Source organism: Adiantum capillus-veneris, chromosome 28, assembly GCF_014529385.1.
Source record: "Adiantum capillus-veneris isolate H3 chromosome 28, ASM1452938v2, whole genome shotgun sequence".
Classification (NCBI taxonomy): Eukaryota; Viridiplantae; Streptophyta; class Polypodiopsida; order Polypodiales; family Pteridaceae; genus Adiantum; species Adiantum capillus-veneris.
The window spans coordinates 39,941,075-39,954,822 of NC_140958.1; the positions used below are offsets into that span (position 1 = coordinate 39,941,075).

The 13,748-nt window shown below is 43.3% G+C and overlaps 1 protein-coding gene across 1 annotated transcript; it reads left to right on the forward strand.

Annotated features, from left to right (window-relative positions):
• The first annotated feature begins 491 nt into the window (after positions 1-491).
• Positions 492-1,073, forward strand: LOC147420323 (pentatricopeptide repeat-containing protein At2g01860-like). Its single transcript, XM_086505199.1, has one exon. It carries the CDS (start codon positions 492-494, stop codon positions 1,071-1,073), a length of 582 nt encoding a protein of 193 aa, XP_086361325.1.
• Positions 1,074-13,748: the final 12,675 nt, after the last annotated feature.

Here is a 13,748-nt window from a genome sequence, read left to right on the forward strand (position 1 = left end):
AGAGAGAGAGCTTACTTGGGAATCCAGAAGACGAGCTCTTGGGAGTCCTGCATAGGTGCTTTCTTGGGAGGCAAAAAAAACGTAGGGAAAAAGAAAAAAGGCAGCAATAGCGATATCGCTATTGCTCCTTTTTTTGGTTCAGCAAAACCCTCCCAAGCATCACCCCGTGGACCTTCCAGCTCGTCGCTTGCACCTTCCCAATTTGACTTCCCGCCCTGCCAAGGACAAACTCTTCCTCACTGACCTAGCAGTTCAAATCAGTAAGCTTCCCTCCCACTCGCATGCCTCTCAAGTCGTGCACGGAATCCAACATCTGCTTGTATGTGGCTCGCTCTCGGCAATCGTTCAACATCTTGGACATCTGGGCCTGCCCCTTAGAGCATTCGAAACTTTAGAATGACAACAGAAGTGCTCCCCCACCTATGGCCGGATGAGAGAGCATTCTGTGCTGCCATTGACGTACTTGCAGAAGCAGGAAAGGAAGAGATTGTATGGGACCTTTTTCACACTCATGCTCCATGTCCTTGTTGGCTTTTGAGGCCCTTGCACGAGGACTCATAGCAGCCAGCCTGCTCAATCGTGCTCTGCTGGTCAAGGAAAAGGCAGAGAGCAGCGGACTAGTATTAAATCAGGGTGTGTATGCGGAGCTAATTTTTCCTGCTAGTCGTCTCTACAAATTCAAGGAAATGAGAAATTTGGTGCAGGAACTGGGTTATTTTTCAGAGTTACAACTAGGGTTAGAGCACTGCACGTCTATCATGGCGGCATGCCGGAAGGTGCAGATGTATGATGCTGTGTTGGGCCTTTTCGAGTGGTGGAAACAAATTGGTTTCCTATCAAATGTCGTGATGTATCAGATTGTTATGAAGACTCTTTCAGACCTTGGTAAGTATAATAGGGATGCTCTGGCCGTGTATTGGGAGATGAAAAAGAATGGATGTCCTCCTCATCTTTTCGCTTATGATGCTCTATTTGAGATATGTGCACAGCTAGGGGATGCCTCAAGAGCATTGAAGCTCCTTGCTAAAACGAGGGAATCCAACATCACACCAACATGGAGGGTAGTTAATTGACGAGATTGAGAATCGAGAGGGGTGATGCAGCTCGGAGACAGGCTTGGTGTTGGTGCTGGTTGGGTTTTGTTCATGATTACTTTCATGGGCTTCCATCTGCCAATCATCTAAGAAAAAATAACAGATGTCTCATGGGCTCCGAGACAGGAGACACACATGTCTTTTTTTTGTGTGCTTCCTTGACCGCTTGCCGGTGAGGGTGTGAGAGAGAGAGAGAGAGAGAGAGAGAGAGAGAGAGAGAGAGAGAGAGAGAGAGAGAGAGAGAGAGAGAGAGAGAGAGAGAGAGAGAGAGAGAGAGAGAGAGAGAGAGAGAGAGACAAGTGTTGAGAGAAATAGAGACAAAACCAGTAAAATAAAGAGAGAGACATGAGGAGAGAGAGAGAGATAGATAGTTCTATTATCGTCCTGGGAGGTCAAATATGACCTATGGGACCAAATGAACATGTCACGTGGTGTGAGTGGAGTTCATAAGTGACTCTTGATGCTCAAAAATGGCTGAAATGAGCGTCGCAATAGAGAGTCCACATCGTGGTTGGGAGAGGAAGGTATGTAGGGAGAGATCATGGCTGAATATATGGGGAAACGAGGACCTAATGTGGTCAAAAGCTGAGCACTCAAGTAGTGTGTGGTACTCACTCTCTCGCACTTGACGAGGGCATAAGGTGCAAAGTTGATAACACTCCTCGCCAGTGCCCCAACGTCCTATCTCGCAGCGTAGAGAATGGGAGCTAAGACGAATGGAGGCAATGGTGCGGATCGCACTCAACGGGATGGGCTCAAGGATGTAGGAATGGGTTCGGTTACCTCGTTCCGAGAAGAAGAGAGATTTGTAGTTTGGGGCAACGTGTGTGGTGTAATGGCTGAAGCGAGAACCTCCGGATTTCTCCCAAGCCGTGATACATTGCCGTTGTAAGAAGGCCTCATTAACTTGGGAGTCGATCGACGCATCCTTGACCAAGTGACATGCATCCCATCTTCCAAACCATTTCTTGATATCAAGCATCCACCCCGAACTTAGTATTTTGCTCTTGCATGTCTTTTGAACCATTTGACTTGCTTCATATGCGATTCTAGGAAGTCGATGCAAAGGGCTACGTTGTGTCTTACGCATGTACTCGACAACCCTTTGCATGCCCAAGACCTCAATGGGAAGCAATCCGGACTCAAGAAGTAAGAGCATGTAGGGTGTTTGTGTCTTGACTTGGAGAAAGTTGGTGAGAAAACGCTTTTGGACATTCTCAAACTCTTTCCAAGTAGACTTCCCGATGCTTCCACCCCACACCTCCACTCCATAAAGAAGCACCGGTGTCACCAATGTGTCAAAGAGGTACTTTTTGAGAGCCCAACACTTGATATCTCCTGCATTGCACATGTTCTCAAATGCATAATAGGCCCTCTTTCCGGCTTCCAAGCGACGCATTGCACAATCCTTCCATTTATGATTGGATGGAACCTGAAGGCCAAGGTACTTGAAGTGATCTAAAACTTCAAGTTTCTCATTGTTATATACAATGCATGGATTTTCATCATTGAGGGTCTTTACAAGCATAACCTTGGTTTTGGATCCATTCACGATCAGCCCGCTATGTAGGCAAAAGCGTTCCAAGACACTCATAAGCTTTTGTGCATCTTCTAAGGTATGTGCCAAGAGCACTACATCATCGGCATAAAGCAAAAGCATGATCACCGCATTTCCAATCTTAACCTCTTCTATGCCTTCTTGCTGCATAAAGTCAAGAACCATGCATTCCAATTCATCAATGAGTAGCCCAAAGAGGGTTGGGGAAAGTGGGCATCCTTGTTTGACACCAATAGTGCTTGCAAAAAATTATGAAATTCCATCTCCCATACGTAATCGACATATCACTTTTTGGTAGATGCGAAAGACTGCATGCATAAATTCTCTCGGCACTTGAAGGCTTTGCATACGTCTCCAAAGATTTCCTCGCGGTACCATGTCAAAAGCTTTCTTGAAATCCACAAAGCAACAATACAACTTTTTTCCTTTCAATCGAGACGCTTCCATAAGAACTCGAAGAGTGACAAGGTGATCAATAGTGCTATGATGCTTTCGAAAACCTGCTTGGCCAAGTGCACGTTTGCCATTCTTTTCAGCCCATTCACTTATCTTCATCTCCATGATACATCCAAATAACTTTGCCATTAAAGAACCAACCATTATAGTGCGATAGTTGTTCACATTGTTTACAGCTCCTCCTTTGTGCAAAGGTTTGATCCAATTTGCACTCCAATCATGAGGCATGCCATACTGAAGTGCAAGGTTAAACATAGCGCATATCCAATATCGTGTTTTCTTGCTTGTCCATTTAATCATTTCAGCCTTGACACCTTGAAGGTCACCTGCCTTACGAGTAGCAAGTTTCTCAAGCGCGCGGCATACATCTTCAATGGTAAAGAAGGGAGACATAAACGGAAGGGAGCTACAACACTCCATCTTATCAACATTGGGTTGCTCATAGAGATTCTTACAATGCATATACATATCCTCAAGAGTCAAGTCACCAAAGCTCTCAACGCGCTTGCCTTTTAGATTTTGCCAAAACTTGCCACATGCATGTGCTTTCTCTTGTGCTAAAAGAAGTTGTTTTTCGACTTCCCACCTTCTCCTCTTCTTTTGAACAAGTGCTTTGTATGCGTGTGAACATTCCAAGTAAACTTCCTTGTCTTTGATTGCATCCAATCTTAGCAAGTGTTTTCGGGCTTGACTACATTCCATGTCAAACCATTTCTTCTTGGTGCTACCCTTCTTAGACCTTTTGCAAGACATGTGTTTCACCGAAAAGCATTCCTTCACATAAGAGAAAATTACTTCTTTGAAAACTTTCCACTTGCATTCTAATGTCGGGCTCTCTTGATGCTCTATCATGCTTAACATTTGGTCCACCATATCAGCATATATAAGTGCTCGTTTGAAGTCTAGACGTAGGTACAAATGATTCACATCATGATTGGAGGCTACATGCTCGGGCCGTTTACCACACTTGAGGTCAATACATAACATCCTATGATCCGATTCCGGATTCCATTCACCAAGTGTAAAGCTTTGTATGCATTCTAGAGTGGCTTCCGAGAACAACATATAGTCAATCACGCTAGCACCGTTGTGCTTTCTACATGTAAAGTCATTGGTGCCTTGCCATAGAGATACACCATTTGCAATGAGCATTCCGGTACTATTGCACATATGTAGAAGTGACTTTCCATAGTGATCCACTTCTTTTGCATCATTAGAACTTCGATTATACATGTATGAGTCATCCATTCTTCTTGAGACATGCGGCATGTCTACTTGTTGTGTGTCGTGTTGTAGCATATTTGTGCGAGCATTCATGTCTCCAAAAACAATGACTTCACCTTGATCCTTGTAATGAGCAATGTCTTCCTCTAGTTCAACAAAGGGCTGATCTCTATCCATATTCAAGCAAGCATAAAAGTTGGAGTCATAGTGAGGAATGTAGCAACCGGCCACAAACATGACTTGACCATTTGGTGGGCTGATTTTCAGCCATAAGTAGCGTTTATACTTATCTTCTTTGACAATGGAAACATCTTTCAAACCCTTTTTGGTCATACATGCTACGCCTCCTTGGCCTCTTCGTTGCTTTGCATTTTTGGCCCACATCAAAGAATGCACATCGTATTTGTCAAATCCAAGAATTCGTTGCGCATCATGCTCCCATGTTTCGACAAGAAGTATCACATCGGAGTCATTGGTAAGCTCATCAATGCCAATTCCCACATTCCATGGATACCCGTTACAATTCCAAAAGCTTATTCGCAAGCGTGAGTTGGTCTCATAGATCATGTGTCCCTATTTGTTGGGTGGACTTGCATCCTCCTTAAGTGGCTTTTCTTCTTGAGGTGATACCTTAACCTTCTTTCTTCTTTCCTCATATGCTTTGCGACGTACATTTTGTTGCATAAGAGTGCGATCCTCATATACATTACAACCTGTTCCTTTGAGGTAGATCCAACCATTTTCAAGGATGATCTTTCTCTTTACCTCATCAGCCATGGTACATACAATAGGTCTTTCTCCCGAGCGAGGGACTCCTTGTTTTCCAACTCGATGTGCACCATAAGCCATGATTCCTGACATGCCAAAGTGTGTAGCAAAAAACTCTTCAATAGCAACTGCAAGAGATTGGGGTGTTTCCATGCTTTCCTCCTTGATTCCACGAATGACGATGTTCTTTGAGCGTTTTTGTCGTTCGTGCAATTCTTGAGTGTCCACATTCTCTACATTCTTTGCTTGGACAACGGCTTGCGTGATAGGAGATGTAGAAACCACATTATCCTTACATATATCAGCCCATGATTTGGATGCATTTCTCATCTCACATACATCATGTCGTATTGTATCTATTGTTTCCTCTTTCAATACATGATCACTCTCAACTTTGCTCAAGCGCTCTTTCAATACATTCATGTCAACAAGAGAGCGTTTACATTCTTGAACTTCAGTCTCAAGATGCATCAAGCGTGTTGTTTGCATTTCAAGAACCTTCTTGAGGTGCTCATTCTCCACAACGAGAACTCTTAAAGTACCATTCTCCATTGCAAGTGCGCACAACTCTTCACCTTGTTTGTTGACGGTTTCTTGTAACGAGATCAAGTAAGCCATGATCATTGCTTTCGTTGTTGTAGATGATGTGGTTGGATTAGCATCCAAATTCCTTGGAGATTTTGCATCATTCTCCATGGCGAGTGTGGCTTTTCCACCGTTGCGAGTTTTGTCTGACATTGCCTTCAAGTCGGCAACAAAAACGCAAAGTTTTGATAGTTTTTTTAGTTCTGAGATGCTGTTACAGCAAAGCCTTTCATTACACAGAAAAATTCTGTCTTTACATCAATGCGTAGAGGTCTTCATGCTCTTCGATTGAGGCTATAGATCACCTAAATCAGAGTTCGGATGAGCAAGTTATGGTCAAAAGAGTGAACTGCTGTCTACTAGGTCAAAAAACGGCTGAGAGAGAGAGAGAGAGAGAGAGAGAGAGAGAGAGAGAGAGAGAGAGAGAGAGAGGTCCTTGAGTAGCGAGAGAGAAAGAGAGAGGGAGGAAGGGACAGAGGGCGCGCGCGCGCGCGAGAGAGAGAGAGAGAGAGAGAGAGAGAGAGAGAGAGAGAGAGAGAGAGAGAGGGAGAGAGAGAGTGTAAGAGAGAGGGATATATAAAGCGAGAGAGAGAGAGAGAGAGAGAGAGAGAGAGAGAGAGAGAGAGAGAGAGAGAGAGAGAGGGATAGAGGGAGTCTATGTTAGGGAAAGAGGGAGAGATAGAGAGAGAGATAGAGGGAGAGAAAGAGAGAGGTAGATAGAGAGGGAGAGAAAGAGAGGGAGAGAGGGAAAGAGAGAGAGTAGATAGAGGGAGAGAAAGAGAGAGACAGAGGGAAATAGGAATAGGGAAAGAGAGAGAGAGAGGGAGAGATAGAGGGAAATAGGGATAGGGAAAGAGAGAGAGAGAGACAGGGAAAGAGATAGGGATATGGCTAGAGGGAGAGAGTGATAGGGAAAGAGGGAGAGATAGAAAGAGGGAGAGAGATAGAGGGAGAGAAAGAGAGAGGTAGATAGAGAGGGAGAGAGGGACAGAGAGAGAGTAGATACAGGGAGAGAAAGAGAGAGATAGAGGAAAATAGGGATAGGGAAAGAGAGAGAAAGACGGAAATAGGGATAGGGAAAGAGAGCGAGTAGGTAAAGAGGGAGCAAAAGAAAGGGAGAGAGGGAAAGAGAGAATGGGAAAGAGGGAGAGAAAGAGAGAGATAGAGGGAAATAGGGATAGGGAAAGAGAGAGAGTACACAGAGAGGGAGATAAAGAGAGGAATAGAGATAGAGAGAAAGAAAGAGAGATAGAGAAAGAGAGGAAGTGATGGAAAGAGGGAGAGAAAGAGAGAGATAGAGGGAAAGAGGTAGAGAAAGAGAGGTACAGAAAGAAAGAGAGGGAAGGAGGGAGAGAAAGCGAGAGAAAGCAAAGGGCAGCCCATCCCCAAGCTTGGAGGGTATAGGTAGAAGGCAATGGGTTCCACTTGTAAAACATGCTGATCTATGTTTTGCAATATTTGGATGAAGCATCTGCCTCAGTTTGTGAGGCCATTCTAAGACGTGGTGGATGTCTCTGGGGTCGCTCTTGTGGACATATGTGAAGCTTGAAAAAGTGGTGCCCATGTCCAAATCCACCATGACCTTAGCCGAGACCTCCATGCGTCGGCAGAAGATGTCGTCCATGTTTGGCTTCTCATCTCTGAGAGTGCTTGCTTTACATGGAGGCGTAGACATGACTCTCGGATGAAGAGAGAGAGACTTAGTGAGAGAAAAAGAATTACTTTTTGCATTACATTAGAATTGTAATGTTACGATCAATTGATCACTTAGATGTTGAATCTAGGTACAGCCAACACAAAACGATGGCTACATTTACAACCTTAACATATATATGTTTGTACATATATATCTGTTTATGCATGTATGTAGGCAGTAAGTACGCGAGCATAACATCCGTAGGTTAGACGCTTCCTCTTGGGTATAGTCATTTTTTAATCGTGGTGTTGCGGTCATTGATCCACTCATGCATGGATTACTGCAATGCACCTTTGGTTTTACCGCGGTTTAGACTGCGATGATATCCAAAGAGGTGCAGTTGACCTTTGGCACTACTAGCTCTACTAGTATGTGTATGTATCTACGTGTTTGTGCTAATATATATATCCTCTGGGAGAGAATTGTAATGTTACGATAAATTGATCACTTAGACGTTGAATTTAGGTGCAGCCAACACAAAACGATGGCTACATTCACAACCTTAACATATATATGTGTGAACATTTATATCTGTTTATGAATGTATGTAGGCACTAAGTAGGCAGCATAGCATCCGAAGGTTAGACGCTTCCTCTTGGCTATAGTCCTTTTTTAATCGTGGCGTTGCGGTCATTGATCCACTCATGCATGGATTACCGCAACGTACCTTTGGTTTTACCACGGTTGAGACTGCGATGATATCTAAAGAGGTGCAGTTGACCTTTGACACTACGAGCCTCTACTTAGGTCTACGAGTATGTATATGTATCTACGTGTTTGTGTGCTAATATATATATCCTCTGGGAGAGAATTGTAATGTTACGATTAATTGATGACTTAGACATTGAATTTAGGTGCAACCAACAAAAAACGATGGCTACATTTACAACCTCAAAAGGCTAAAAAAGGAAATAATGTATAGCTAAGGTTGGGGGGGTGGTTTGTACCCCCCCCCCCCCGCAACCTCGGACTCATATGTATCCGTTTGAAATGACTGGTCGCGGTAATTAGCATGGTAATAGCTGTGGTAATAACTAGCGCCCAAGAAAGGAAAGAAGGCAGAGTATGCCACGTTTGTGCAGCATACCCTGTGTTCTTGCTCTCCACCATCGCTTCCAAGCTTCCCCTCCCACACATCCCATCTCCCTACCCTCTCTCTCCCTCAACAAGCCTCCCTCCCCCCCCCCCCCCCCCCCCCCCACACACACACACACACACCTCTCCCTTCCCCGTCTCTCCTTCTCCAAGCTTCTCAAGTTTCATCGAAGAGGGTTTCGTCCAAGTTTCGGCAAGGGGGTATTCCGCCAACTTCTTTGGACACTCAACCTATTCGAAGCTCAACCGCGCTACAAAGCAGAGGTAAACACAAAAGCACATCCTCCCTCGCCCCCTTTTGTTTTTGACCACACACACACATAAATAAAAAAATAGAGAAAATAGAGAATCCATTATAACATACCTTGTTCATTAGGAAGTGGTTGTTTTGCACGGCTTGTTTGAAATGGTTGCTTTGCTACGCACGTTTGGAAATTATTGATTTGTCACGCACGTTTTGGAAATGATTGTTTGGATAGTGTTAGATGATAGAGAGAGAGAGAGAGAGAGAGAGAGAGAGAGAGAGAGAGAGAGAGAGAGAGAGAGAGAGAGAGAGAGAGAGACTTAAGAAGAGGGAGAGAAATGTTAGATAAAGAGAGGTAAATGTTAGATAGAGAGAGAGAAATAGATAAAGAGACTGAGAGAGAAAGAGGGATAGAGGTATATAAATAGAGAGAGAGAGAGAGAGAGAGAGAGAGAGAGCAAAATAGGGAAAGAGGGAAAGAGAGAGAGAGAGAGAAGGAGATAGGGAAAGAGGGAAAGAGATAGGGATAGGGGTAGAGGGAGTCCATGTTAGGGAAAGAGTGAGAAAGAGAGAGAGAGAGAGAGAGAGAGAGAGAGAGAGAGAGAGATAGATAGATAGATAGATAGATAGATTTTATTATCGTCCTCGGAGATCAAATATGACCTATGGGACCAAAGTTACATGTGATGTAGTATGTGTATGACTGATGAGTGACTCTCGATGCTCCAAAATTGTAGTGATGAGAGTCGCAATGGAGAGCCCACACTTTGGCTGGGAGAGGAAAGTGTGTAGGTCTAAGTTATGGCTGAAAATGTGCGAGAAGCAAGTTCGGATGTGATCAAAAGCTGAGCACTCTAGTAGTGTGTGGTACTCAAGACTCTCGAACTTGCAGTGAGCATAATGTGCACAATCGATTTGACTCTTCTCCATTGCCCCAACGCCCTATCTCGCATCGAATGAAATGGGAGCTAAGCCGAATTGCTGCGATAGTGCGTATCGCGGACAAGGGAATAGGCTCAAGCATGTAAGTGTGAGTACGGTTTCCTCTCTCAGCGAAGAACATGGTTTTGTAGTTGGGGGTAATATAGGTGGTGTAATGTATGAAGCATGACCCACCGGATTTCTCCCAAACCGTAATACATTGGCGTTGTAGAAAAGCTTCATTCACTTGAGAGTCAATTGAAGCATCATGTAGCAAGTGTAATGCATCCCATCTCCCAAACCACTTCTTTATGTCTTGCATCCATCCCGTGCTCAAGATCTTGCTTTTATGCGTCTTTTGAACTTTTTTGCTTGCTTCCCATGCAATTGTAGGAAGTCGATGTGAGGGGTTTCGACGCATCTTTATCATGTACTCCACAACCCTTTCCATGCCCATAACCTCAATTGGAAGAGATCCCGACTCAAGAAGTAGGAGCATATATGGTGTTTGTGTCTTAACTTGGAGAAAGTTTGTAAGAAAACGCTCTTGAACATTCTCAAACTCTTTCCAAGTAGACTTTGAGATGCTCCCGCCCCACACTTCAACTCCATAAAGAAGAACCGGTGTCACCAATGCATCAAAAAGATACTTCTTGAGAACCCAACACTTGATGTTTCCCGCATTACACATGTTCTCAAATGCATAATATGCTCTCTTTCCCGCTTCCAAACGACGCATAGCACATTCATGCCACTTGTGATTGGAGAGAGAGAGAGAGAGAGAGAGAGGGAGATAGGGATAGGGAGTTAGAGAGAGAGAGAGAGGGAGAGAAAATGAGAGGGAGAGAGGGAAAGAGAGAGAGTAGATAGAGGGAGATAGGGATAGGGAGTTAGAGGGAGAGAAAAAGAGGGAGAGAGGGAAAGAGAGAGATTAGATAGAGGGAGATAGAGGGAAATAGGGATAGGGAAAGAGAGAGAGAAAGAGGGAGATAGAGGGAAATTGGGATAGGGAAAGAGAGAGAGAGACTGGGAAAGAGGGAAATAGATAGGTATATGCATAGAGGGATAGAGTGATAGGGAAAGAGGGAGAGAAAGAGAGAGGTAGATAGAGAGGGAGAGAGGGAGAGAGGGAAAGAGAGAGAGTAGATAGAGGGAGAGAAAGAGATAGAGGGAAATAGGGATAGGGAAAGAGAGAAAAAGAGGGAAATAGGAATAGGGAAAGAGAGAGAGTAGGTAGAGAGGGAGAAAGGTAAAGAGAGAGAGGGAAAGAGGGAGAGAAAGAGAGAGATAGAGGGAAAGAGAGACAGTACATAGAGAGGGAGAGAAAGAGAGGAATAGAGATAGAGTGAAAGAAAGAGAGATAGAGAAAGAGAGGGAGTGAGGGAAAGAGGTAGAGAAAGAGAGAGAGAAAGAAAGAGAGAGAAAGAGAGGGAAAGAGGGAGAGAAAGAGAGAGAAAGTGAAGGGCAGTCCATCCCCAAGCTTGGAGGGTGTAGGTAGAAGACAATGGGTTCCACTTGTAAAACATGCTGATCTATGTTTTGCAATAACGAGATGAACCGGCTGCCTCAGTTTGTGAGGTTATTCTAAGACATGGTGGATGTCTCTGGGGTCACTCTTGTGGACGTATGTGAAGCTTGAAAAAGTGGTGCCCAAGTCCAAAGCCACCATGACCTTAGCCGAGACCTCCATGCCTCGGCAGAGGATGCCGTCTATGTTTGGATTCTCATGTCTGAGAGTGCTTGCTTTACATGGAGGCATAGACATGACTCTTGGATGGAGAGAGAGAGACTCGGTGAGAGAAATAGGATTACTTATTGCATTACATTAGAATTGTAATGTTACGATCAATTGATCACTTAGATGTTGAATCTAGGTGCAGCCAACACAAAACGATGGCTACATTTACAACCTTAACATATATATCTGTGTACATATATATCTGTTTATGCATGTATGTAGGCACTAAGTACGGGAGCATAGCATCGGAAGGTTAGACGCTTCCTCTTGGGTATAATCCTTTTTTAATCGTGGTGTTGTGGTCATTGATCCACTCATGCATGGATTACCGCAATGTACCTTTGGTTTTACCACGGTTTAGATTGCGATGATATCTAAAGCGGTGCAGTTGGCCTTTAGCACTACTAGCCTCTACTTAGGTCTACTAGTATGTGTATGTATCTACGTGTTTGTGTGCTAATATATATATACTCTAGGAGAGAATTGTAATGTTACGATCAATTGATCACTTAGACGTTGAATTTAGGTGCAGCCAACACAAAACGATGGCTACATTCACAACCTTAACATATATATGTGTGAACATATATATCTGTTTATGCATGTATGTAGGCACTAAGTCGGGAGCATAGCATCCGAAGGTTAGAGAACTTCTCTTGGCTATAGTCCTTTTTTAATCGTGGTGTTGCGGTCATTGATCCACTCATGCATGGATTATCGCAACGTACCTTTGGTTTTACCAGAGTTGAGACTGTGATGATATCTAAAGAGGTGCAGTTGACCTTTGACACTACTAGCCTCTACTTAGGTCTACGAGTATGTATATGTATCTACGTGTTTGTATGGTAATATACTTGTGTACGTATATGTAATAGGACTAATTTTTGAAGTTCTTAAAGTCGAGAAGAATGTAGTAGGGCATATATTTCGTTTAGCACGATTTGAAAGATTGTTGAATAGTCTATTTAATAGAGCTTATATGAATGAGTTTGAGATATTAAGAGAGAACATATATTCTTTTTTCTAAATAATACACTAAAGACATATTTGATAAAGATTAATGAATAACAGATAGTTTGTCTATGAACAATAAAATTGAGATTTTTATTAATATCAATGTTTTATATTTATGTATTTTAGCTTAAAATGCATGGGTAGGCTTAAAATAAGTTGAAAAAGTAGTGGAGATCCAAAAATAGAGCTTTTATGAGTTGCGACCTAAAAGTTGCGTTTTCAGCCAAAGAAAGAAGTTTTTCGCAATTTTGTTCGCGTTGCCTTGTAGACCAGACCTATTCCCATCGTTTTGAGTATTTGGATTGCTCAATTCTGAGTTCATTTGTAAAAGTTAAGATGAAAATAAACAGAAGGCAGGAGCAGTGTAGTATACACAGGGACATGCAGACATACAACAACATACAACTCTCCCTGCTATCAACCAAGAAGTGGATTTATTTCTTCATGGTAGACTATTGAAATTGAGATTATGAAGGTACATAATTATGTTTTTTTACTTTGATTATCATGTTGAATTTATTGCACGAGTATATTCTTTTGGCTATTTTGTAGGAGATGCAGAAATCAATGTGTGAAAGAGGATCTATGCAAAGTGTCATGATAAAAATCTAACCTTTACGGATCGCTAAGCGATCACGTTCTTATCTTATTCTCGCAGGTATACTTGGTGCAAATAAATCGAGTTGACTGAACGCCTAAAAAGTAACTATTTTGAGAAGTCGCAAGCTTTTGGAGGAAAAGAAGGATAAAAGCACGACGAGTGGTGCGTTTGGGGATCATTCTCAGATCTCCTCTTCTGCAAGTGCGAGTGCGATTGCGATTGCAAGTGCGAGTGCGAGTGCTAGTGCGAGTGAGACGTTGCATGCAAGCGAACTGAAGCTCGGGGGTGGTCGGGAGGTTCGAGCTCCGTACAATGGAGTGCGTCCATATATTCTATTACTTCTCTGTTGTATCAAAACTCTGCAAAAATCCATCAATACAAAGATCTCTTTCCCTATCTTTTGCTGTCTATCTCTATTATTCTGTTCCTGTGAGAATTGGTATCAGAGCAAGCGGTTGATTCTGGACATGGACGGATACGAGAGGAGGATGAAGGAGCAAGAAGACTTGATTTGACGACTATGAGAACATCTGGAACAAGTAAGTTGGGAGTGTGCTGAGGATCTATGGGGCAAAGCAGCACGAGAGCCTAATATCTATGTGGACCTTGATGGCCAATATGAAGGCGAAAACCATTCTAATCCACAAGGAAACAATAATCATCATGGCGACGCTGGGGCACCTAGCGGTGGTGATAATGGTGAAGGTGGTGATAGCGGTGATGATGGGAACGGTGGTGGTGGATATAGAGGTCG

Bases quoted from the DNA above. Each gene is read 5' to 3' on its own strand.
- LOC147420323 (XM_086505199.1), top strand. From the start codon at position 492: ATGGGACCTTTTTCACACTCATGCTCCATGTCCTTGTTGGCTTTTGAG.